The following is a 25239-nucleotide window of genomic DNA, read 5'->3' on the forward strand; positions in this document are numbered from 1 at the left end:
AGAGTAGTGTGTCTGAGAGTGGTGTGTGGGAGTGTCGTGTGTGAGAGTAGTGTGTGAGAGTGGTGTGTGAGAGCGGTGTGTGTGAGAGCGGTGGTCGTAGTGTGAATAGTGGTGGTCGTAGTGTGAGATCGGTGGTGATAGCTCGGGTGCTGAGGTATCTAGCCGTGAAACAGCAGTTGCCCCTGAGTGGGGGGCTGCCCCCATCCGCGAGGATGGGTCGCAGGAGGGCCCGCCTGTGGGCGCTTTTCCAGTGCTGCATCCCCAAGGCAAAGGCCAAGACAAGGAAGAACTTGGCCTCGGCCCAAGTCCTGGAAGCAGAGCGGCCTGAGGTGAGAGCAGCCGGGGGCTGGGCCCGTCGGATTGGCCTTCACGCGGCGAAGCGTTGGAGCTGTGTTTCATTTTGTTAGCATGGCTGTGGGCCCTGCCGGCCAGGGCGTTTTGGCCTTCTGGGCAAGATCGACCCCAGCAGGTTGACCTTGTAAGTGGTTGTGCAGGGGCTGCGTGGAGGACGGGCGGGGGCCCCACAAGAAGGGAAACACTGTCTGGAGGAGTCACTGGGGCACGTGGATTGAGCTATAGAGTCAGTCCTTGAAGCAGAAAGGCTAAGCCCCTTAACGTCTCCCATCTTACAAAGCACAGAACAGTGTGTCCAGTATCTTAATGACGGGTACCTGCTGCTTATGTGTATAACATACACCCTCATAGCTTCACATGTCTACTACATGCCTCTTAACAAGTGTTGGGCAGTGTTCTAGGCACTGAATACTCAGTATGTAGTAGGGGAATATGTAGCCCAGGATTTTTTTATTTGTGTAAAGAAAACTAGAAGAATGAAAGACTCCATGTGGTTCAGTTTGAGCAAGTTCACCATGTGGACGGCACCGCGTGCATGAAAATTGTGATAAAATACATAAAACATGACTTTAACATTTTCTCCAGTTTATTGAATGACTGGGTGACTTCAATGGAGTCAGGCTAACAGATGGCCTTGGGGTGCCATCAGCCTTTTTCCCAGAGGAACACTCCAAAGCCTGATGGCCTTGTAGATCTTACCTTTCTTCCTCACTCTTCCCAGCGGTTCTAGGTCACTTGTCTGTGTGTCGTTTAAGAATCTCTTTATCCACTTTGTTGTTAGGTTTATGTTTAGGGAAGTTTCTCAGACGTCCCTGGGTCTTGAGAAGACAGGCTTGGATTCCGGGTTCTCCCCTGCCGCATGCCTGCCAGGTCGAGGTGGAGGCTGAAGGCCGGTCTGAGTTGTGGTGGTCTGTGTGGTCTTGGGGTCAGTGGACCCCCTCTTCTCTGGAGGGGCAGGGAGACCCTTTGTGTGGAGCCTGGAGAGACTTGACAGGGTCAGTCTTCAGAGTCTCGCTCTCTTTTTAATTTGTGTTTGCATTTAGTTACTTACTCATTTCACTGTTTTCTAGGAGTTGGCAACATCTACGGAAGAACTCAATATATGCCGGGAACAGCTTCTTGCAAGAGAAGAAGAAATAGCTCTGCTGAAAGCAGAGAGGAATAACATCATGGTCAGTAGGGGAATTCTCACATGTTGACATTTGCCCCTCGGGGGCCACCGCTGGGCTCCGTGTTGCTGTCTTTAAACTCTGTCTGGTTTTCAAGTCATTTTTCACATCTTCCCACTGAGCAGACCAGGGTGGATCAGTTTGGGGTTCTGATACTTTGCTTCAAATTTATGATGAGAGCTACTATAATTTTCGTACATTTGAGGGGGGAGTTCTCTTAACCTACAATTTTGTCCATGCTACAGTTTGTGTGGGGTCTTAGTTCCCTGACCAGGGAGTAAAACCCATGACCCCTGCAGAAGTGTGGAGTCTTAACTACTGGGCCACTGGGGAAGTCCACTCTAACTTTAGACTGAAGTGGCGGGATTCCGACTTGCCTTAGCATGTTTCCGGCTGTAGCATGAGGCTGAGAGGGGTTATCGGGCCCTGAATTCAAGCATGAGGTTGACGGTGCTCCTTTGGCCCTGCCCTGCAGCTGCTGCTGGAGCACCTGGAGTTCCTGGTTTCCCGGTATACACCGTCCCTCCAGACGACGGCGGGCAAGTGGCAGGCGCAGTCCCCAGCCGGCATGACCAGCGAGCTGGAGGTGATCAAGTCACTGAAATCACTCTTTGAGCACCACAAGGCCCTGGACAAGAAGGTACCAGCCACCCGGCCATCCTGGATTTGTACACTTGCAGCCTTGTTAGGTGGATGATGCATGTATTTATGTAACTAGTTGACTTTTGAGCTTCTTGAATTCTTGTAAATACTTTTTTTCTGTAAGAAGTCAGAGTTTTATGTGGTTAAAAAGTGTTGCCTACATGCATGCTCAGTCATGTCCGAGTCTTTGCGACCCTGTGGACTGTAGCCCACCATGCTCCTCTTTTCCTGGGACTTCCCAGGCAAGAATACTGGAGTGGGTGGCCATCTTCCACTCCAGGGGATCTTCCCGACCAAAGGATTGAACCTGCCCTCTTGTACTGCCAGGTGGATTCTTTATCATAGGTCCACCTGGGAAGCCACCAGTTAAAAAGTATTAGTTGGTATAAATGTCTCAAGATTTATTATATTCTGTATATCAATTTGCAATTAAAAACTAAATAATAGAATTATTTTAGGGTAATATTTCTTTCCCTCTCAAACTTAGAATTTAAAGCTGTTAATAAGCAGATTTTTTGATGATAAGATCAATGAGATACATTAAATGTATTCTGTTATAGTAGCCACGTATTAGGGTGAGTATACAATGGCAACCCACTCCAGTACTCCTGCCTGGAAAATCCCATGGTTGGAGGAGCCTGGTAGGCTTGCGTCCGTGGGGTCGTGAAGAGTCAGACACTGCTGAGCGACTTCACTTTCACTTTTCCTTTTCATGCACTGGAGAAGGAAATGGCAACCCACTCCAGTGTTCTTGCTGGAGAATCCCAGGGACAGGGAAGCCCGGTGGGCTGCCGTCTATGGGGTCGCACAGAGTCGGACACGATTGGAGCGACTTAGCAGCAGCAGCAGCATACACTAAGAAGTGCACTCACATATATACACACATCAACACACGAGGAGCACTTGAAAGGTGTAGTTTGTTAGAAGAATTAGGTGCCACACACAACAAGGTAAGTTGGATCATTCATCGTGCAATTTCAGTTAGTTCAGTTCAGCTCAGTCACTCAGTCGTGTCTGACTCTATGCGACCCCATGAATTGCAGCACGCCAGGCCTCCCTGTGCATCACCATCTCCAGGTGTTCACTCAAACTCACGTCCATCGAGTCGGTGATGCCATCCAGCCATCTCATCCTCGGTCGTCCCCTTCTCCTCCTGCCCCCAATCCCTCCCAGCATCAGTCTTTTCCAATGAGTCAACTCTTCCCATGAGGTGGCCAAAGTACTGGAGTTTCAGCTTTCGCATCATTCCTTCCAAAGAAATCCCAGGCCTCATCTCCTTCAGAATGGACTGGTTGGATCTCCTTGCAGTCCAAGGGTTTGTCATTTGTATCCTTTCATTTTAAGAAAGTATGAAGGCTGTAGTGGTGGACATCAGATGTTCTTTATCTTTCTGATTGAGGACCAGCCCACCTGGGTTATTTTAATGACTAGTAAACTAGACTTGTGGCTCAGAGCTGCAGGATCTGTTAAGCACCCCTTTGTCCAGGAGGAGACAAATTCTGACTCGAATCACCTGGTTCTATTCGAGATGGATAGCATCACCATGTATTTTCTTTTTATGCTGTATTTTCAGTTTTGAGTTGAGTTTTTCCAAATGGAGTTTTGCTGTCTTTCCTTATTTCTTTATTCTGATTCAATGTTTTGGTTTTCACTGATGATTCTTAAAGAGAAGAATAACCTGAAAAAGATACTAATGGATGGGGTGCTTGATGTAAATCACAAGCAAGAAAACATACCAAAAGCCAATGGAAAGGCATGTCCTCGGTCTCACTCTCTGTCTGGTTCTCGTCTTACTATCCAGTCTGTGCGGGGCTGTTGAGACCTTTCACCAATGCATCATGTAGGTCTGAGTGGCCGTGAGGGACGTGTGAGCTCCAGAGCGCAGAAGGCAGTTTTGACTTCACCGATTTCCCGGAAGTGCTGCGTTCCCTTCCTCCCAAAACAAGGCTGTCTAAGGTTTCCTTTCCCCCTTAGAGAACCCGCGACGAAGACCTGGCTCCGGTGATCGAGCTCAAGGAAATCATCAAGAAGAAGTCACGGGAGCAGAGAGAAATGAAGGACCGCCTGGCAGCCCTCTCTGCCCACGTAACAGAGCTGGAGAAGGACCTGGACACGGCCAGGAAGGACCTCCTCAAGTCCAAGGAAGTACACGTGAAACTACAGCAGGACGTCCGTGAAGTGAGTGACAGTGGACGTGTCTGTTGTCCTGAGGCGGAATGTGGGTCCCTTGTTCTCCCAGTGATCTCAGCCTTGGCATGGCTGCGTGAGCAAGAGCAGAGCACTGGCGAGACCGCCACTGGCTGCCTTCCCGCCTCTGCATCGAGGTCTCTGGGCTAGAAGAGGCCTGGTCCAGGCGGCCCGTTGGCAGTGGACCAACATGGCTGTGCTGCACCCTGGGTGTGGACTCCTCATTTCCACAAGTTCTAGGGGGCCTAGTGTGTTCCTTTTTAAAAAATTCATTCATCCACTCATTCATTTATTGGAGTATAGTTGCTTTACACTGCTGTGTCAATTTCTGCTGTACAGCAATGTGAACCAATCATATATATATATATACACACACACACACAAATCTCCCTGCTTTTTAGGTTTCCTACCCATTAACTTCACCACAGAGCACTGATAGAGTGCCCTGTGCTGTTCAGTAGGTCCTCACTCGTTGCTGACTTGATGCATAGTATCAGTAGTGTGCATATATGTCAACCCCAGTCTCCCAGTTCATCCCCCTACCTGCCTGCTGAATATATTCCCGATGATGCTGAAATTTCCTTCTGATTCACTCAGGTGAGTCTGAACATCTGTGGAGCCCATTCTCCCGGAGAGATGGGAACATGCTGTGTGGGCTCTGCTGAGGCAGCTTGCCTGGCCATCTTCTCTAGTTTTCTGAGGTTCCGCTCCTTGAAAGGATGTGTGACAGTGATACCAGCGGTCAGACAAGTCGAGTGGCGTTTGCTCACCCTCAGATCCTCAGGCCCGTGCTGTGTAACCATGCAGAACCAGGATGTTTCTGGCGGTCGTGTCTGCGGGTGTCGTGATTTATGAGAAGCTCCCTAACGGTCACTGTGAAAACAGAAGAGAGCTGGGGGCTCAGGCCTCCTCCCGTGAGCCTCGCCTCTCCTCTCTGTGCAGACAGACAGTGCCCACCCTGCCCCACCCCTCCCCCATGAGACCGTCTCAGAGTGCACCCCTCCAACATGTGGTACAGCAGGTGTACTGGTTTAGTAGCTCGGTGTGAGTAATTCCGTGTGAGAACTCAAAACAGAAATATTTGCACGTTTGTATAACGTGTTCACACTACTCTTTGGCAACAGGAGGAGATTAGGTGGCAGAGATTAATACACAGAGAATTCTGGAAAAAGTGTTTTTAAGACCTTGCACTTTTAATGTTAGGACAACCTCGGTTACTTAGTGAGCACGGAGGGACCTGAAATGGATTTTGAGCCGGCGGACAGGAGTCGCATCGGTAGCAAGCTCTGCTCCTGGTTTGAGCGTTTCCTACATGTGGTGTAACTGCTTGAGAAGAACTAGGCTTGAGAAGGCTGCTCCCAGTTGTGTAACACTGTGACTTCTGTTTCTACTCATTAATATTCTTATTGAATTTTGAGGAAATTGCATGAGATTTTACCAACTTTCACCTGAGGAAATGAGCCTCAGAGCTCCCTGTAGGATCTGTTGAAGGTCCCTCCCTGTTCTGGGTCAAGCCCGCCTGTATAGTGTGGAGACAGAGATCCTCATTTCATGCCAGATACCTTCCCTCCTGGAATTCTTGCAATGACAGAGTAGTTTAGTGTACTTTTTGTTTGTTGGTTGGGTTTATGATGTAGACAAGAAGCTTGGTAAATCGAGTGGCCAGACAGACATTAAGACAGATGGGTGCCATGGTGGCAAATGTGACATTTGAGGTAGGCGTGTTTTTGCTCACATCTCAGAAAACTGCCATGTCTAGGACTTTAATTTTCAGGACGCTAATTTTATGTTTGATTTGAAACTTAGGATTTAGTCCAGCTTTTTTACTCTTAATTGTATCTGACTATTCTATGATAATGACTTACCTTTTCTCCTCTGCAATGCCTGGTGTAGGCGATGGCCCAAAAGGAGGACATGGAGAAGAGAATCACTACACTTGAGAAATGCTACCTCGCTGCACAGCGCAAAGCCATCTCTGTGCACAACCTCGATGATAAACTTGAAAATGAAATCGCAAATAAGGATTCTATGCATCGACAGGTAATGGCTTTTCCTGAACTGTGTCTGACTTCTGTAGTAGTGAATACTGAGGAAGGAAGGTAAAGACCTTTTCATGTGACTCCCATGTTGGAAATGAAGTCCCAGTGTAAAGTTCTTATGACCCTAAAATACTGTGTTCAAAAGTGTGGATGTACATCATGATAAATCAGCTGTACTGAAAGGAAATACATTTTTTAAAAATTGAGGGTGACTGCAACTTAGAGGTTTGAATTATTTGGGATTTGGGTTGACCATTTTGTGGAATTCCACTCCTGACTCTTGTTTCACTTGACTTGAATCTGTTGGCTTGTTAGCATTTTTCCTGAAAGAGCAGAGAGCAGCAGGGAACTTCACAGCAGCTGGCTGCCTGTTGGGAAGTGGGGTCACTGTGACAAAAGGCAGGGTTAGAGCTCCAGTCTGATTAGGGTTTGTACTTCCTGTGGTTTGGTGAGCTTTACTTGCTCCTGTTCCTGTGTGGTCTCACATAATCAGGACTTAATCAGGAAAACCAGATCTGGCTTCTCCAAAACAAAGTGAGTCAGTCTGGTGTGTGACAAAGTGTATCATTGGCCCCACTACAAAAATAAAATACTAGAAAGCCATTGAAATGTATGATGTGGAATGCTAATTAAGAGCATTCTGATATACAAAATAATGGCTGTAAAAGGCAGATCAGAAAATACTACGTTGTTGTTTTCTGAGGGTTTTAAAGCACATCTTATTGTTTATGTATGTATATAGAGTAATACACACACAGAAAAAATAAGAAAGCTGCTTAGAAATAAACGCTAACCTCTCAGGAACCCGAGTGTATAGATCATTTCATTTTTTTTCTTTTTCCAAAAAGAATCTGTCTAAATGTTCTACACTGAAAGTTTTCAGAGTTAGAAGATCTGTTAAAAGAATCATCATGCATTTACAAATATTAGTTGACTGGCATTTCCCCAGGCACACTCTGATCAGGTCTGTATTTCAGAGGAGATGAAAGCCATATTTTGGCTTACAAGCCCATGGCCGTCTGGGTTGGTAGGGTTCCCTTCAAATGATGATTCTGGTGATGTTTTAAGAAGGGTCAGTACTGACCCTTAACTTGTCAATAGGAATGAATAAGCTTCTACAGAAACCTGATCTTCTTTAATATATAAGAACTTTCTTTTTTAAAGACTTCTTTGGAGACGTTTAGGAAGAGCAAATACTCTGGCAGGAGGTGTTCTGCCCACTGCGACCAAGCCCAGGAACACTGAGAGAAAAATTACCGTGACACGGCTTCCGAAACAGAACTAATCCTGTGGACACATGCATTTAGGTTTTGTCTCAGCTTACTAACAATGGCAGAGGCTACACCGCTCGGCCCGTTTTGATGTTCTGCTCTCCCTTTGTAGAAGGAGGATAAAGACCGACAGCTGCAGCTGTGCCTGGAGCTGGCAGAGCAGAAGCTGCAGCAGATGCTGACAGAAGTGGTGGCTGAGCTGGCTCAGCGGGGAGCTGCACTCTCCAAGGTGCTGCTCTTGGTCCCCGGGAGACGGGCGCGGGGAGGGCCTGTTCCCTTGTTGTCCCACTGTGCCCCTCCCCGTGCTGCTCAGTCCACAAAGGAGCGCAGACGTGGGGGTCGTGCTGCCCGTCTGCGATGGGAGTGCTCCCTGAGTGTCGGACAGTCCCCGCTCCCGTGTCATCCCTACGTTAATTTCCCTCCAGTTTTGTCCTGTGCTCTGTGTGTCCCCAGGATGCTTCAGCTCCGAGTCACTGCTGCTCAGAGTTCAGTCAGCAACTCAAAGCCTAGCAGGATACAGAACGAGAAAAATCCCATTCTCGTTAAGAGATGGCCAAAATAGCTCTGTCATGAACACAGTTTTAAGTCTTTATTCATACATTGTTGAATAAGTCACAGCGGGGCACGGTGCAGACCCAGGGCCCCACTCCCAGCTTGCAGTCCCCGGGAGCCCACGAGTGAGAGGCCGCGTCCAGGAGACGTGGCGCTGCTGGGGATATGGTGCTCACAGCCAGCCAGCCACCCCGTCCTTCTGGTGCGAAAGGTGTTGCCTTGCACTGCTGGTGGGCACTGGCTGGGCATGGAGAGGCGGGTCGGGCCTGTGCTGGCCTGGCTGTCAGAGCATTGCCTGGAGCTCAGGGAGCGCCTGAGGGGCCGGCCGGTTTCCTGAGGCGGGTGGTGTCCTGTGCTTGCAAACCCTCCCCGAGCAGGGTCACGAACAGCCGCCAGGGGGCGGCCTTCTGCCTGTGATCTTCCCCTCAAGGGCTGGTTTCTTCTCTGCCCTGGCATCTTTGCTGTCTGTCCCAGGTCGGCCTTGTAGTCTGAACTTTTGTCTTCCGGAAGCTCTGCCACTAAGGAGGCGAAACTGTTCGAACTTACCTCCCAGCTTAGGAAGGAAGAACGTGTGCCCTCGTGTGTCCCGTGCTTGCCACTGCCTGCTGCCCGCGCTGGCTCGCCCCAGGCAGTCTGAGGAAGGGGCCTGGGGCCAGGGGGAGCACCTCTCGTCTCACGAGCCGGTCACCAGCACCCTCCGTCACCCACGTGTCACACACGAAGCCGCGCTGGCTGCGTGAGCAGGCGTGCGGGTGTGCCCCCCGCGAACCCGGGGCCAGTGGTCCGCACAGAGCATGGCCCGCTTGCCGTCCCTGCGGTCACAGCCCGCGTGCTGTCAGGACAGGGTCGTTGCGAGCGGAGCTGACGCTGTTCTTGGCCGACAGGCGGGAGAGAGACACAGCAGCATGGAGGAGAGGGGCGTGTGGGCCGGAGGCGCGGCTGGGCGGGCCGGCGCTGCCTTTCTCCGCCGCTCCTGTCTCTGCCGTCCAGTGTGCGTGTGTGGCCCTGTCTGCTGATCCAGGCACCCAACCTCGGGAGCAGGGCCAGATGTGGTCGCCCGTAGGTGGTGGGCAGGGGCCAGGGGGTCCCCACGCTCAAGGAGGACGCTTGTTGCTCTGACCAGCCAGGCCGGGGAGCTGTTCAGCATAGAGTTGGACCTTACGAGTGGCCCTCAAACCTGAGGGAGCCAGCCCGAGGCCCGTGAAATGGAAGGCATGGTGCCCAGATGTGGAGGTGCTTGCCTCGAACGTGGCGCTGGAGTCCCACATGCCAAACTGCTGGTCCAGACATGGGGTGTGTGTGTAGGATGGCTGCTCCTAGGCAGGAGGAGAACCGAAGTTGCGCTGCGACAGAAGGTGCACCAGGAAAGGGCGATGGTGGAGGCTCGCATCAGAGAGCCCTGAGAGAAGTTTCCCGGAAGGGTTGGCCACACAGCGGTACCGACCATCCAGGAAATGGAGTGGGGATCCCAGGTCCAGCCTCAGGGGTCAGTACTGTCCCCACCATAGCTGTGTTCTTGGGCCTGGAGTGCAGAGCCTCACATGTGGGCTCCCAGGGGGCTGTGGTTCTGACTCCCATCATGAGACCTCGGTGAGGCTCCCTCTCTGCTTAAGCAGAGGGCTCAATGTCTCCCGATCAGGGGTGCACTTCCTTACTTTCAGAACTGCTGCTCAGAGGCTGTTGAGATTGGGATGCTGTTTATGACTAAGCCAATTCAAAGTAAACTTTTGTTTTGCTTTAAAAATATTTGAATGCTGATGCCTTATGCCTTCATGCTAGTCAATAAGCGTGACAGCATCCACAGGCAGTGTGTAAAGGAACAGACATAGATGTGTGCCCGCAACCCTTCCAGAAAGCATCAGTGAGGCGGAATCACCAGTGGCCCCGATGTTACCAGCCGCTGTGCTAGAACATTCTTCTAGGTCCACCCTCACCCCTTCGTTTCTTTCTTAGCAGTTTATTTCTGGGGCTTTGCTGGCAGTCCAGTGGCTGGGAGCCTGCCTTGCAAGGTCAGGGACGCAGGTTCGATCCCTGGTTGGTGAGCTAAGATTCCTCGTGCCATGGGGCAATCACATCAAAGGAATCGCTCGTGATGCAGCTAAGGCCCGATGCAGCCAAACCAATAGGTTTAGTTCAGGATCTTTTATATAATGTGATAGAAAAGATTGAAGTAAGTAAAAGCAAGCATTCTCATATTCCAACTCCAGCCATCTCTCTTTTTATTTGCTTTGGAAAATGTCTGAGAACCTCTATCAGAGCAGCTCAGTGGGCAACGGTCTGGCTGAGGTTCAGGGAAAACCTGTCCCAGCTGCACCAGTGCCCTAAAGACGAGGCCCAGAACCTTCGCCGAGGTCGGCGCTTGGGTGACGCTTGTCTGAGAGAGACCCATGGTCACTACAAGTTCTGCAGCACATTTTTCCCCCACAAAACCCAAGATGATACCCACACCTCCCTAGAGAGCTCTCTTCACCCTGACCTGTGGGCTGGCCCTGAGGTGGGGATAGTTTTGTCTCAGGTTTGAATTTTACATGTGAAGCCTGCGCCAGTTTCCTGAGTGACCACTGAACTGCAAAAGCTGAAAGCAAGTATAAAGCAGTTTCACTTACCCCAGGGACCTGGCCTCCTTGGATCTAGAAGATCAGTCGGGGAAGGAGGAGTTTTTCTGTGTACAAGTTAGTGTTAACAGTTGTCATCCGGCTTCGTGCCGACACTTCGCTCTGGGTGCGAGGTCCGCCCCTCATCCCGAGGTGCTTTATGCTTTCAGACAGGAGAGTAGCCATCCCGCAGTCCACGCAACGTCTGTTAAGAATTGTCTCTAAAGCACTGTATGTATCTTTTTCAGAATTCTCTCCTATGGGAAGTTGAAAATGCAAAAAAGCATTTAGAAGAAATGCAAAATGACAAGGTCCTTAAATCTCTAAATCCTTTAGAAATGTGTTAAGAGCTGAACTGAGCTGGGTTCACTGTTACAGTTACTGCAGATGCTTCGCGGAAGTGGAGTTACATTTTCCTTATGGCTAGTCCACTGCTGTAACGTGTATAGCATTTCTGGTTTTGAACATTGAATGTGATTTGCATTATAGGTGGATTTAGAGTGTGTGGCCGTTGTGTGTGGTTCAGAATTCTAAGTAGTCCTTTCTGGGTTCACCCGAAAGCTGAGACAAAGCATGAGCCTTTCACGTGGACAGTGCTGTCCGTCAGAAAGATCATACGAGCCACATACACAATCTAAAATTTCCTAAAAATGAGTGGGCTGCTTTACGTGCTTTTTTCACTGCGAGTCTTGAAATCTGTGTGATTTCCACATCGAGCTTTGCACCGGCCTGTGTCACATCCTCAGTGTGCTGCACAAGGCGAGTGACTGCCGTGGCCGACAGCACAAAGCTGCCAGGTTGAGTCGAGTGACTCGGAAACTTGGCCCGTTTGACTTGTTTTACCCCGTGAGGAAGTGAAGTGGGGTGTAGAGGAATGAATGTGAGGAATGCCCAGGAATGAATGTGAGGTCCATGGAGACAGTCTAAAGCAATGAGAGGAGCGAGGGCAATAGAGTGAGTCCTGTCCCCCACCACCCGAACCCCGACCCCAAGTCCAGCTTCTCTCTATAGACTTCGTTGTCGTCAATGGCTGGCCATGTTTCCTCCAGAAGCTTTTCTACGCCTGAGATGTGACTTCTTATTCATTATGGTTTATAAGGGTTAGTATTGTTCTGAGTGTTTCTATTTGCTGTGGAACACTTAGAGTACAGTTTCTCAGAATGAAAATGTTCAAAAATGTGCGATTTTAAGGCGAGAGAATGGAGAGGATGTGCTGATCGGGCTGATGGGGGTGAACCCATAGGCAGCTAGTTCGCCAGAGCAGAGCAGGAATGATGGCAGGTGGTCCTGGAGCCAGGAAAAGGGGTGGCCCAGCCCTGGGGAGGGGCCGTGACAAAGACAGAAAGTGAAGGTACTGGCCATGGGGGACAGGGAGCCGGCAAGCCAGCAGCTCGAGGCTGCCCCTCTGTTGCTTTGCGGTCATGTCTGGGAAAACAAGGCAGGACCTGGGTGAGAGTGGGGCAGGGGGGAGATTTGCGGAGAGAAGGGTGTGAGGTGTGAGAGCGGGAGGGCGGCACGGGGCCCAGCAGGCACTCTTGCATGCGTCTCAGATGACAGAGGCGCCCTTGCGGTGTGCGGGGCCATCCCCAGAACAGCCCGAGGGCCTGTGCCCTGAGAGGAGAGCCACAGGAGGCTGGCCCTCCCGTCCCCTGGCTGCCCCTGCTCACTCCTGTCTGTGCATGTTCAGACCAGCCTGGAAAACGGAGGGCTGGGAACCCACGAGGACGGCACTCCTCGGCGAACTAGTACCAGTGATGAGCGATGGGGTGGACCCAGTTGCTGCGGAGCTGAAGGGTTTTTTTTTTTTCTAATTTTCCTTCAGCCTGGCTGATGGAAGCAAGGATATATTTTTGTAATTTTCGGTTTTTGTCTCTGACTCCATCAGCCCACCCTTGTGAATAACCTCACAGGATTGCCTTCCGTCCACGCTGAGACCTGAATGTCACCAGGCCATCTAGGAACTGGATTCTCCTCCTGCCGTTTCTTCAGTACTGCTCGCTTAAGAGATGGCAGTGTCTCATAAGCAGGGCCCATTTGTCCAAAGTCAGGGCTTCCATGTAAAATTGTGTTCAGTTCCTGATAGACTTGAGGTGCCCAGAATGTTGCTGACGAGACGTGGTCCTCTCGTGCCCAGGTGCAGCCCCTGAAAGATCAGGACCGGGAGCGCGGGCAGCAAGCTAGCGTGCTGGCCAACGTGGGCCAGGTGTTCAAGAGTGACAAGGGCGTGTCAGACGGCATGGGCGACCGGGTCACCCTCTTCAGCACGCCCGCTCTGCTGTCGCCCAGCGGCCAGGCCGATGCCAAGACTCCGGCCGGGAGGATTCAGAAGCAGCTGGACAGGATCAACGAAGAAAGCTGGTGGGTGCACCTGTGCCCAGCTCCCCGGAGACTCGGCTTCTCTGAGGAGCTGTCTCCTGCTTAGAGAAGTCTGAGTGTTCCATAGTGAGAAAACTGACTTCAGGTCTGCTTCAGGAATTTTCAGTTCTGAGATTGCCCTTGATTATAGAGCTCAGTCAGCCAGGGCATTCTGTCCACAGTGTGGTGTCAGCACTCTGTGGGGGGGCGTTGTGGGGTGTCCCCCCCTCAGCTCTGGGCCCCAAGGTGGGTGAGGTGCCGAGGCGGTGTCCCCTGTGGCCCGTGCACCCTCCAGCACTGAGGGTTCATCCTCGTGTGTCCCTCGGAGCCTTCTACGTTCTGGTGAAAAGCCACCTGGAACAGAAAAGCTGGGGTTCTGGGCTTGGCAAATTCCCACTCAGATCTGCATTTCCCTTTGTAACTTAATACATTGTGAAGATTGGCTTGGTGTAAGACAGTGATCCAAGGACATGTGTTTGAGTTTTTCTCATCTCATCAGTATATTTAAAATGTTTTCTTTAGACCCAGTCTTGGCAGTTAGAACAGTTTACAAAACAGGATAGAACCCAAAGGCCCGCCTCGTGGTGAGCAGGGGGCCCTGGGTCTGGGTGCAGCCGGGTGGCTGGGGCCCCGAGGCCTGCCTGGTGCCACACCCGCACAGCTGTGCCTCCTGTCCCGAGTCCACGTTCAGAGTGGCCGCAGGCCGGTGACCCTGCACAGGACGGGGCAGAGCTGCTGCTCAGATTGTTCTCATCCCGTCACCCCTGCCCGAGGTGCCCGTTCCTGCCGGTCGAGTGCGGGGGGCTCGGGGAAAAGGCAGGGGTGAATGGCACAACCAGCAAACGCAGATGGTGCCGCCTGTACTTTTGATGCTGAGACAGACTGCTTTGTGGGCCGTGTTTGAGCACAGACAAGCTCAGAAAGATTGTCTTTCCTCATCCCCGTAGGAAATTGGGAACAGTTATGTGTTAATATTTTTATTTTTAGAGCAAGTTGTCAGGTAAAAATGATTTTTCCTTATGCAACAAGTTGACTTGATGTAAATGGTAAATTCTGTCCATCAACTTGTCAACAGTGAAAAACTTTCAAGATGTATAAGTAGAAGTGAAACTGGAGAGTTTACTACCTGTAAGGATCTTGTATTTTAATGGGAAAATCATTTTATTTGCATAATCATGCATGTAATCTGTATATAAAATCATCCATGACACATTAGGGGAGAAGAGCAGTAACTGTGAATTCTAGGTTAATGCAGCACATTGACCTGAATCCAGAAACTCACACAAAGCTGGTGGAGAAATTCATCAAGTGATGCGTTTGTACATACACAAGCTTAAAACAAAATGAAAAGTTCAACTCAGCACTTCATCTGGTCTGGAGACTTGTGTTTAGAAACTCCAGCATGCTCGTGAATCGCTGTTTTGGTTATACGGAGTTCCGGATTCCCAGTGGAAAAGATCTGAGGCACTGACGTGCATCTCTGCCCTGAGAGCAGGGAAGGAAAAGGTGGTCAGCTTCAGGTATCTCCTCACAGGGAGTAACCTCCCAGGCCCCATCAGAATGTTAGAGTAAATAAGTCAAATCAAACGTGAATGATGAGGGGCCACTTTGTAGGACTCAATGATAAATTATTCTAAGTTTGAGAATATTCCAAAGAGGGAAAGCTGAACCTTTTTGCTGAGATGTTAATTGAGCAACTCTTCCTGGAATTTGCTAATCGTGACACCGAATGCAAGCCCACATTTGCTGTCCAGACCTGTTCCTCTGCTGACAAAGGCAGGTGATGATTTTATTCTGTTTTAGGTTGATCCAAAAAGACAAGGAGAACACGGATCAGCGGGCGGAGGGGATTGAGAGCAGGGTGGGCAGTGGGAGCTTCAGCAACCTTCGGCGCTTTAAATCCTCGGACTCCCTCAACCTGGATTTCGCCTCCTCGCATGCCGGCTCCTTCCCGCCCAGCAGAGGGCGCTCCATGCCCGAAAGGAGGCAGCCCAGCCCTGAGCAAGAAGAAGACAAGCTGGGCTTCATGACTCTGGTATGTGTCTGCCTCCTCCCTGCCGCGTCCCTCCCCGAGCACACTGGTTTTCTTTTGTTTGTTTGTTTTTTCTCTTTTTACCCAGAAGAAAATCAGGTACGTTTGCTACGCTCAGAGGTCTAAGATTTTTGAAACTGCCTAGTCTTGAATCGGGCTTCCCTAGTGCCTCAGACGGTAAAGCGTCTGTGTGCAATGCAGGAGAGCCGGGTTCGATCCCTGGGTTGGGAAGATCCTCTGGAGAAGGAAATGGCAGCCCACTCCAGTATTCTTGCCTGGAAAATCCCATGGACCGCGAAGCCTGGTCGGCCACTGTCCATGGGGCCACAAAGAGTCGGACGCGACTGAGCGAAATCATTCCATAATCACACAGCGACAAATGAGTCTTGATATTTGGACCCCTGGCTTAGGAATCTCAACTGGTCTGCTGGCTGATGCGCCTGGCCGCACGCTCAGGCCAGCTCTGCGTGTGAAACCAGGTTCAAAGCCCGGTGCCCCAGGGCTCTAGTGAAGAAGTCTGGCTTCCTCACTCTTCCGAGTCTGAGAACAGGATGACGACCTAGGGCTTTTGGTGACAGAGTGTGCGGCTCTAAAGCACATGTTCCAGCTTTCTTCCATGTTTAGCTTAGGTTTTGCGAGTGCATTGCTGTTTACCCCATGAACTCATGTTTACAACACTCTGCTTTGTAACTGCACTTGTATTTTCACTTTTTTTTGGTTACCACCCGTTTCATGTTAGCTGCATTGTTAGTCGGCATATAATTAAATTAACTGTGAATCATTTAGCGGCATGTGAAGTGGTAACTAGTCCATTTTGTGGTCTTTGGAGACACTGTTTTTATAATTTGCTTCGTTGGCTTAATTAGTTGATATTTAAAATTCTTTGACGATTTCTCTGTAGTTTCACGATTGATTTCTTTCCGAGTGTTTGTAAAAGAACAGTTCTGTATATTTTGTCCTGCTGTTGGAGTTCTCTGACGGTGTGTCTGCTTTCATCATTGGTTTTCATTTCCTGGCTCATCCTGTTGTCTGCTCAGCGGTTGTCAATCCAGACCCCAGCTTCCCACCACTGCCCCGCCTCGCCCCCGAGGCTGCCGTTGACCCATCCATCTCCCCTTCCCCATCCTCCCACCTGCTCTGGTCATAGCAGTGCTGTGGTCCACAGCAGGCGTCCCCTTAGTCGGGTTTGTGCTTTGTCTTCATGTCTCATCAAATGGTGTTTTTCCCCATAGCAGTAAGTTTGAATTAGCGTATCACTATGCAGTTACAAGCATAATGTAGATGGATCCTAAACCGAATATCATGTGTCATTCATAAATGAGATTATCCTTACCTAAAGAAATGATCTTCTTAAGTGTAGAATTAATGGACTTTTGACACAATATCCTTTCTGTGTTGGTGCTTGTTTTTAAGACTATAAATCTCATCAGCTTTTGCACAGTGAATGTCTCTATTAGACTCTTTAAAAAAGCATCTTGTATGGTTAATAAAATATAAAGACTGCACCTGCTATTATGCTAGCTTTCTTTCTTACATATTTTCACAGGGAACCTGCTTTAATACATTTATTTTGAGAACTTTTAAATCAAATTCTAGGTAAGCATTTTATGTTCATGTCCAATAGATGGTTCGATTTGTTCAGTGTTCAAATAGGTATTATGGTAACTTCCTCATCAGTTAAATTACTATTTTAAAGTATAACATGTTTTTCATGAAGAGAAACTAACTTATAGAGAAGTTTGGCTGAGAATAGACAACTGTTTAAGGGGCTTTATTGTACAGAATGCTGTGCTTTAATAAATCATGATGTTGTAATAGAACTGTATCTTCCTGAGTAATAATTTATAGTGTTTCTCTAGTAAATCTTGAATAGCTTATTTAATTTCTGTGGTCAAAAGAAATGTTCTGTTTCCAGTTACATGTTCTCTAAATGTTCATCTCACTTATATGTTTGCCATCATTTTTGCTATACTGTGTTTCTCTGTACTGATTCTTGAATTTTTAGCTTCAAAGTCGCAAGATATCTGGTTTCTCTTCATTTCTTTGCATGCATCTATCAGCCTAGTGATTTAAGGAAGCATTGTCGAAAGGTAAACTATTTAGTAATTTAGCATGCCTCTGTTTCTCTGTGAAGTATTAGAGAGTCCTTATCATTTTACATGAATGAACACTGTGTGGTTATGTACTGGTGAATAATTGACATTTTCATGGAAGTAATGAAACTCACCCACCACTGGGTGCTGATGGTTCTGTTGGAAATAGGTCATTTGTTGGGACAATTGTAACAGTTTGCCTATCTCCCACTTGTTTGCCTTCTAATCATCTCATGCTTATTTATAATAGAGATAGTATTATTTATTATTTTAAAATTTTTCTTTACTTATTTTTTGGCCATGCTGCACAGCTTATGGGATCTTAATTCCCCAACCAGGGATCAGACCAGTGTCCGGGCAGTGAAAGTGCCAAGTCCTAACATCTGGACCACCGTGGAATTTCCGCTTAGAGTTTTTTTTTAAACAAATGACTGAATCAGAGCCATAGAAGTTAGATTTGGGGGAAGCCAATTTAATGACAGTGGGTAGCAGTGTGCAGGAGACTCTGTGCGCCAGGCACCGTGTGGAGTGCTTTCCGAGTCTGTCATCTAATCCCGCAGACGCCAGGTGAGGTCCAGGCTGCTGTTATCCCCATTCAGCAGACAGGGACACTAAGGCTTAGAGAGGCCGAGCACCGTGCCCAGGCCCCCACACCCAGCAGTGTGGTTCGGACTGGTCTGATCAGAGCCTGGACACTTCCTGTGGTGCCGTCCAGCCCGCTTTGCTCCAGAGGCTCTCGTGTCCATCACGGCATCCCTGATGGAGGGAGCATCAGGAGGGAGCTCGCTGCCTCTCCCGTTTGGTCACTTGGTTGAGCCCCTGTTGTTGGAGTCCAGTGCCCCGAGGGCTGGCCTTCCTTGTCCCTCTCCCACTCCCAGCCCGCTGATGGAGCACTCCTGGGGCCTTCCTGCAGGACTCGGGCAGCCGTGCTCCAGTTCAGGCAGCTCAGTGCCCGGGAGCCCTTCTGCTGGGCACAGCAGAGCAGCGCCATCACCCTGGGGTTGGTGCCCTGGGAGTGCCGCTCGCCCGCTCTGTGGGCCTGCTTTGCCCTCCTGGTAAGTGAGGACACGGCACTGCCCATCCTAGTCATGTGGGCACCAGTGGGGCGGCTCCCATCCTGGGGGAGGGCGGCCAGGCTGCGGACCCAGAGCCTTCCTTAGGAGGAGGCCCGGGGGAAGGGGCTGGCCGTGGTCCCTGACTCTAAGGCAGGTGTTTGTCTCCACTGAGTCCATAGTCAACCCAGGTGTGTCACTTCCCTGCTCTGTTCTTTGTTGTTTTCTGATTTTTATAAGTGCTTATTTTAACTTGAATTTGAGATTGATCCCTGTTCAGTTCCATGTGGATAATTTCTAGCCTTTGTAGCCTTCTGTTGCCTGAGGTTTCTTGGTAGAGGTCAGGGGAGGGTGCCCAGTTTATCCAGCTGCTGTTAAATGAGTTCAGCTATATTTTGCACTAAGTCACTTTGTTGTCACCAAGCTCCTGTGGGGCTGCACGGGACCAGTATTCTTTACAGAATCCCATTAAAAAAGGACTGGTTAGTTGGTTAAAACAACACACTCATTGTTTATAAAAATACTTGCCATGCATGTTTCCTCAAACCTCCCCTGCTTACCCACACACCCAAATGTATAAGTGAGACCTGTCTGGACCCCGAGGGGTTCATCTGTTCCCCACACTGTTGCCACCAGTGTCTTTCCTATCTTCAGACCCAGGACTAGCGGAAGAGCTGGGAGTCCAGGTGAGATCATCTTTTTCCTTTTTTTAATTAGTTTATTTTTTAATGGAAGGATAATTGCTTTACAGAATTTTGTTCTTTTCTGTCAAACCTCAACATGAACCATCCATAGGTACACATGCATCCCTTCCCTTTCGAACCTCCCTCCCATCTCCCTCCCCATCCCACCCCTCTAGGTTGATACAAGATTATTTCTTAGTGAAGACCTAGGAGAGCCTCATGTAAACCCCAGGGAGCAAATGACACTCAAACTGGGTGTAAGCACTTCAGTGTGTAGCCCCCGGTCTGTATGTTCCTGAGAAATACAAGCCAGACACATGGTGTTCGCATGGAGGGCTTAGGTACCTTTTCTGTGTTTCACTTGTCCTGGGCTCAGTAACCTGCATCATCACTACAGATGATCTTGGGTGGTGGTACAAGCTGTTTCCTTTCCTCCTTCAAATCGAAAGGTCTGGACGGCTTTGCTGAGAGGTTTCTTACTCTTGCTAGTGGTGCTTCTGAGCAGCATCTGGCGATGAGCACAGTCCTTTCATCAGGGCAGTTCATGCCATGCAGGGTTCTCGGTGCTGGCGTGGCTCTGCTGTCCTGCCTGGCAGGGCCATCTGTTCACTGGATTTCAGGGAGTGCAGAGCCCGGCTGCAGGGAGGCTCCTGTCCATGGTCTCTGCAGTCAGTGGGGTGCTCTCGCTGCTCCACGGCCCCGCTTCTCTTGAACAAACAGTCCTTTAAGATGGCATTAAGCTAGAACAAGGCATTTTTTGTACTTGGCGGATAGCATAGCTAATATATTTTCAAGTAAGTTTCTGGTTATAATGTAAAGCCTGTGTGATTGCCTTTTTCGACACAGTCTATTGTTAGCCAATTTTATACTTACCTCACTCCCTCAGCTGCCAGCCATACAGGAAGAGGTAGAAGATGACACCATCAAATGTGAAACCTCGACCTCCGCCTCGCTGCGGTCCTTTCGGCTGGACCGGCTCACGGGCTCACTGCGCACAGCCAGCAATGAGGACATCAGGGACGCCCGCAAGTAAGGGGCCTGCTCGCCTCATCGTCAGTTTCAGGAGCCCTGTGGCTCTTGTCTTGAAAGAGTTGCAAGGATGGTTGTAAAGGAATCCCACTGGATTCGGTGCCTGTGTTTAGTGGTGAACTTCAGGTGCTGGGGTAGAAGAGCTCAGTGACCTCAGTGATTTTAGAAAACATCTGTCTCTGCGTGTTGACTCCTGTGGGAGGTCTCTTCCTGCTCTAGCTAGAGGTCTGCCAGGCCTGGGGCGCGTTCCTGATGGTCACGGCTCCGTGCCTCTCGGCTTTGCTCTTGAGGGTCCCTCCCTTTTCCTCAGGGGTCTCCTCTCAGGAGACTGTCTGTCCCCTCCTGTGACTGACACTGTCCTCATTCAGACCCCCACCTGCTGAGCTCCCGTCATGAGCCAGGCAGCACTCGATGGAGGGCACATGCGGTCACCTGCCCAGCAGCCCTGCACAGTGACCGTCGCTCTCCTGCCACGGCCGAGGATGGTCACCCTGCAGGAGGCGGGGGGACCTGCCCAGAACTGGGGAGCTCGCCTTCTCTGGGAGCGTCATCACCTGCCGAGCAGAGACCCTGAGGGAGGGTCGGGGTGCCCTCTGCACCAGCTCATCTGGAGTGAAGACCTCCCTCCTTGGGGGAGGGCTCCAGTCAGAGAATCTCAGCTTGCTGGGGCCATTGGTTGTGGCTTCCTGCATCGCTCGTGTGGAGTGTGGTTGGTGAAGGAGACTCCACTATCTGCTGCGAGGTTGAGGCGTGGGTGTTGCTAGGTGTCCGGTTCTATCAGTAGGTCTTATGGAGGGGTGTGTGTTTGCACAAGGGTGCCAGTTAAAGGTCATTTTCTCTCCCCGAAGCGCGACAGGCTCTCAGGACAGTCTCGGGAGCAACCCCAGCAACAGCAACAGCAGCCAGGACTCGCTGCAGAAAGCCCCAAAGAAGAAGGGCATCAAGTCCTCCATCGGTCGTTGGTTTGGCAAGAAGGAAAAGGGCCGGCCTGGACACACCAGCAAGGAGGCGTTAGGACCAGGTGGGTGCTTCACCGTTCAGAGGGAGGAGGGTCTGCATGTATGTCCCTTCTGTGTCTCCCCCACTGTCCCCACGAGGCTGCTGTCACTCACGCTGGGTGTCCTCCTGGGAGGAGCGGAGGAGGCGTCTGTCTTCTCTAGGGTCCGAGATGATCAGATCAGTTGATGAGTAGATGGGTGGACGGGTGGATGAACAGATGGCTGGCTGGATGGGTGGATGAACGGAGCATGGAATGAGTAAAGCAGATGCTTACTCCGATGAGAAACGTATTCTACGAAATGGGTTGAGTAGGAGCCGGGCAATGACTGTTTCCTCCAGAACAGTGACAAGTGTTTGGAAACGGCCTAAGTGCTCATCAGAGAGGAGTGAGGTACAATCTGTGGGCACCCCACAAGGAACAGCATCCCCTCCTTCCTGCCACTTTCCCCATCCCCAGGGGCTCATGAGGGGTTCTGCCCATGCCCCCACCCCAGCCCACAGCCACGCAGGTCCTCCTGGGCTCTCCTCATCACGCAGTGTTATCATCAGGCCCCCGTCTCGCTCGGCTTCATCTCCTTAAGGACAGGGTATGTTCCTGCCTCTTCAGCCAGATATTTGTTGAGTGTCTTCTTTTTGCTGGGTGTGGGATTTACAGGGTGTGTAAAACAGATGTGGTCTGGAGCACAGTGAAGGGAGAAGAGAGAAAAAGGAGCAGATTGTTCAGTGCTATCCGTCTTGTTAGTGAATACAACACTGAGCTGGATGGTGCATTGATTATATACCAGATGCTGTGTGTGCCCCTTACCAAGCAGGTGCTGCCACCTGCTGATTTACAGGGGAGCAGACGGTGATGGTCACGCGGTGAGGCAGTGGTGAGGGCAGGTTCACATCCACGCAGTGGGACCATGCACTTTGCCGAGCCCCAGCCACCTCTCTGGTGGATGCAGCAGGAATGAGATGGTTCTATGGCATCACTGATTCAATGGACATGAGTTTGAGCACACTCCAGGAGACAGTGAATTACAGCAAAGCCAGGAGTGCTGCAGTCCACGGAGCGGCAAAGAGTTGGACACAACTGAGTGACTGAACTAAAAGCTGAGTGTGTGCTCAACTGCTTCAGTCGTGTCTGACTCTTTGTGACCCCAGGGACTGTAGCCCAGTAGCTCCTCTGTCCGTGGGATTCTCCAGGCAAGAATACTGGAGTGGGTTGCCATGCCCTTCTCCAGGGCATCTTCTCAACCCAGGGATCGACCCCACATGTCTCATTATCTCTTGCAGTGGCAGGCAGGATGTTTACCGCTAGCGGCACCTGGAAAGCCCCAGGGAACGCTGACAACTAGGAAATGCAGAAAATAAGAGGGCTGCTCCTAAGTTAAACTGGAAGAGCAGCAAGCACAGGATGAGAAGAGGAAAACACACAAAGAGCGACAACAGTGCCGACAGAGACAAGCCGGGATGTGTTCACCCACAAAGAAAATATCTGTGCCATTCGGAGGAGGAGCCCGCCAGCCCTTGGAGGGACAGTCGGAACTGGAATGAAAACCGAGGCCATGGTCAGCAGTGCCCACCCACACGGCCAGAGTGGCGTGGTGTCACTCACCGGCTTCCTGTGTCCCCAGAGCTGCTGGGGTGACATCTGAGTGCTGAGGCCAGGCAACGTCCCCAAGTGAGCTAAGGCATCCCTGCTCTCCTTCCAGTGCTGCTGTGGGGCTCTCTGTGGGCGGCCACCCTCATCGCCTGCTCTGCCCCCTGCTGGGGCTCGGCTGTCCCCCTGGGATCCTTTCAGCCCTTGAGCTTGGATGTTCCCAGCCCTCTGCCACGCCGGACTGGGACGCAACTCAGGACTTGGGCTTGAGATATCAAGGAGACCGTGAATCTGGAAGGACACAGCCCTGGGGCCCTGGAGTGAGCATGTGAGAAGAGCAGGAGAGCAAAGCCCCCTCGGGGAGGCAGCAGAGCTGGGGAACGTGCCCACACCCACCGCTGCCTCCGGCACAAGTGCCTCTTCTTTGCCTCTCCTTGGCCTGAAACAGACCCCAGCTGCTGCTGCTCCGCAGGTGATTCCTAAAGATGCACATCCTGCAAGAGCTATTGTCCCGCTGCTCTGGGGCTGCCCAAGTGTGCTCAGGAGCGTCAGACAAGTGGGGCTGCCACGCCTGATGCTGGGGGAGGGCCTGATGCTGGACTAGGGTCTGATGCTGGGGGAAGGTCTGATGCTGGACTAAGGCCTGATGATGAAGGAGGGCCTGACGCTGGGGTAGGGCCTGATGCTGGAGGAGGGCCCTGATGCTGGACTAAGGCCTGATGCTGGGGGAGGGTCTGATGCTGGATGAGGGCCTGATGCTGGGGGAGGGCCTGATGCTGTGGGAGGGCCTTATGCTGGTGGAGGGCTTGATGCTGGGGGAAGGCTTGATGCTGGGGGAGGGCTTGTTGCTGGGGGAGGGCTTGATGCTGGGGGAGGGCCTGTTGCTGAGGGAGGGCCTGATGCTGGAGGAGGGCCTTATGCTGGGGGAGGCCCTGATGCTGGGGGTGGAACATCTGATGCTGGGGGAGGTCCTGATGCTGGACTAAGGCCTGATGCTGGAGGAGGGCCTTATGCTGGGGGAGGGCCCTGATGCTGGGGCGGGAACATCTGATGCTGGACTAGGGTCTGAGCTGGGGGAGGTCCTGATGCTCGACTAAGGCCTGATGCTGGGGGTTAAACGTCTGATGCTGGTGGGAAGGTCTGATGGTGGTGGGCAGCCTGCTCCCAGATGTACACAGAGTTGTGATTATAAATCTCTATGAGAAATCTTTTTTCCATACTTTCCTGACCACCTTGCTATGTTCTTTTTTTCTGAAGCATAACTGCTGTGCAGTATCGGTTTGATTTCTGCCGTACAGCAACATGCATTCGCCATAGGTGTGCGTGTGTCCCCTCCCTCTTGAATCTCCCTCCCACCTCCCCCTGCTACATTCTTGTTTCTGTGGATATATGAATAACAAAGACTGTTGACCAAAATAACATGAAAAGCTCCCACACACAAGCGTGCACACGTACACTCCCTAGTGCATCATTCGCGTCCACGTCAGGGTTGCCCTCGGCCACCCCACCCTGGGATCCACGGTGAGCCTCGACACCTGCACTTTGTTCCCACCCTCGGCCCGCTGCCCACGCCTCAGCAGCAGAGGGGCCCCGTCCCCGCAGGTGCTGAAGTGATGGAGTCCCTTGTCTCCAGATCCAAGGACATGAATTCCAGGTCGGTTGTCCTTTGGGGACACCTATACTTCCGCCTTCTAGCCTTTCCATTGTATCCATCCGTTTCTCTTAACAGAATGTCCGTGTGATGACACGGGCTCCCATTACCAGCTGTGGTCTGTTCTCATTGAGAATACAGCTTACCCTCGGCACTCTTTACTGGCAGTGGGAAATTTTGCTTCAGTACTTTATTGAAAGAAAGCAATAAATAATACTGTGATAAAAAATAGTTCAAAAGTAGACTGTACATACTTTGTCACATATTCAGGAAGTTCACAAAAGATAGAAAATTAGAATGTTAACAATGAATTGTACAAGGAAAGGCAGAACACACATGTAAGGAGACATGCTGTCTGTGTCTGCTGAGATATCAGCTGCATAATAAGGCACCATGACCTGAATGCATCTCTTGCTGCCTGCTTTAATGTGCTGCTGAAAAAGTAAAAGTTACATTTGCTACTTATACTATCCAAAATGGTTATGTCATCAAAATCTAGAAATGTATGCCTAGGTCCATTCTTTAAACATGTTTACAAACAGATGTAAAAAGATGATTTACATCAGAAAAATAAGGTCTTTGTCAGAGCTGCACTGTGCTGTCTGTCTGTCAGGGATGTGGCGTCCTCACTGTCCAGCTCGATGGCTCCACAGCGGGTGCAGGGCATCGCGATTGGTCCTCAAAGAGTCTCACCAGAGAGGAGGGATCTGGGTCCACAGAGACTGGGTTACAGGAGAGATTTTCATAGTCGTCTCCTAGTTATCCTTTCAGCCCAAATTTCATTAGAAGCTCACATTTAACACCCAGTACTTTTAAATCGCTTCACGCTGCAGACAAAAAGCATTTCTTCTCAGAAACAAAGTACAGTTTAGGTCAGTCGTTAAAATACAACAATTGGTTGAAATTCAGTTTGCTCATTTCAGAGTGATTGTTGGAGAGCTTGGTTACATTC

At 50.6% G+C, this 25239-nt stretch overlaps 1 protein-coding gene across 1 annotated transcript; it reads left to right on the plus strand.

Annotated features, from left to right (window-relative positions):
- Positions 1 to 212: 212 nt before the first annotated feature.
- Positions 213 to 21237, plus strand: LOC128067014 (liprin-alpha-1-like). The gene is made up of 16 exons (XM_052660141.1): positions 213 to 381; positions 456 to 580; positions 1425 to 1526; positions 1999 to 2169; positions 2729 to 2744; positions 3066 to 3114; positions 3816 to 3918; positions 4140 to 4343; positions 6246 to 6392; positions 7775 to 7891; positions 9099 to 9205; positions 11555 to 11654; positions 12943 to 13166; positions 14967 to 15198; positions 19910 to 20052; positions 20901 to 21237. The coding sequence occupies exons 1-16, from the start codon at positions 213 to 215 to the stop codon at positions 21235 to 21237; spliced, it is 2346 nt and encodes a 781-aa protein (XP_052516101.1).
- The last annotated feature ends 4002 nt before the right edge of the window (positions 21238 to 25239 follow it).

Source organism: Budorcas taxicolor, chromosome 21 (assembly GCF_023091745.1).
Source record: "Budorcas taxicolor isolate Tak-1 chromosome 21, Takin1.1, whole genome shotgun sequence".
Lineage (NCBI taxonomy): Eukaryota > Metazoa > Chordata > Mammalia > Artiodactyla > Bovidae > Budorcas > Budorcas taxicolor.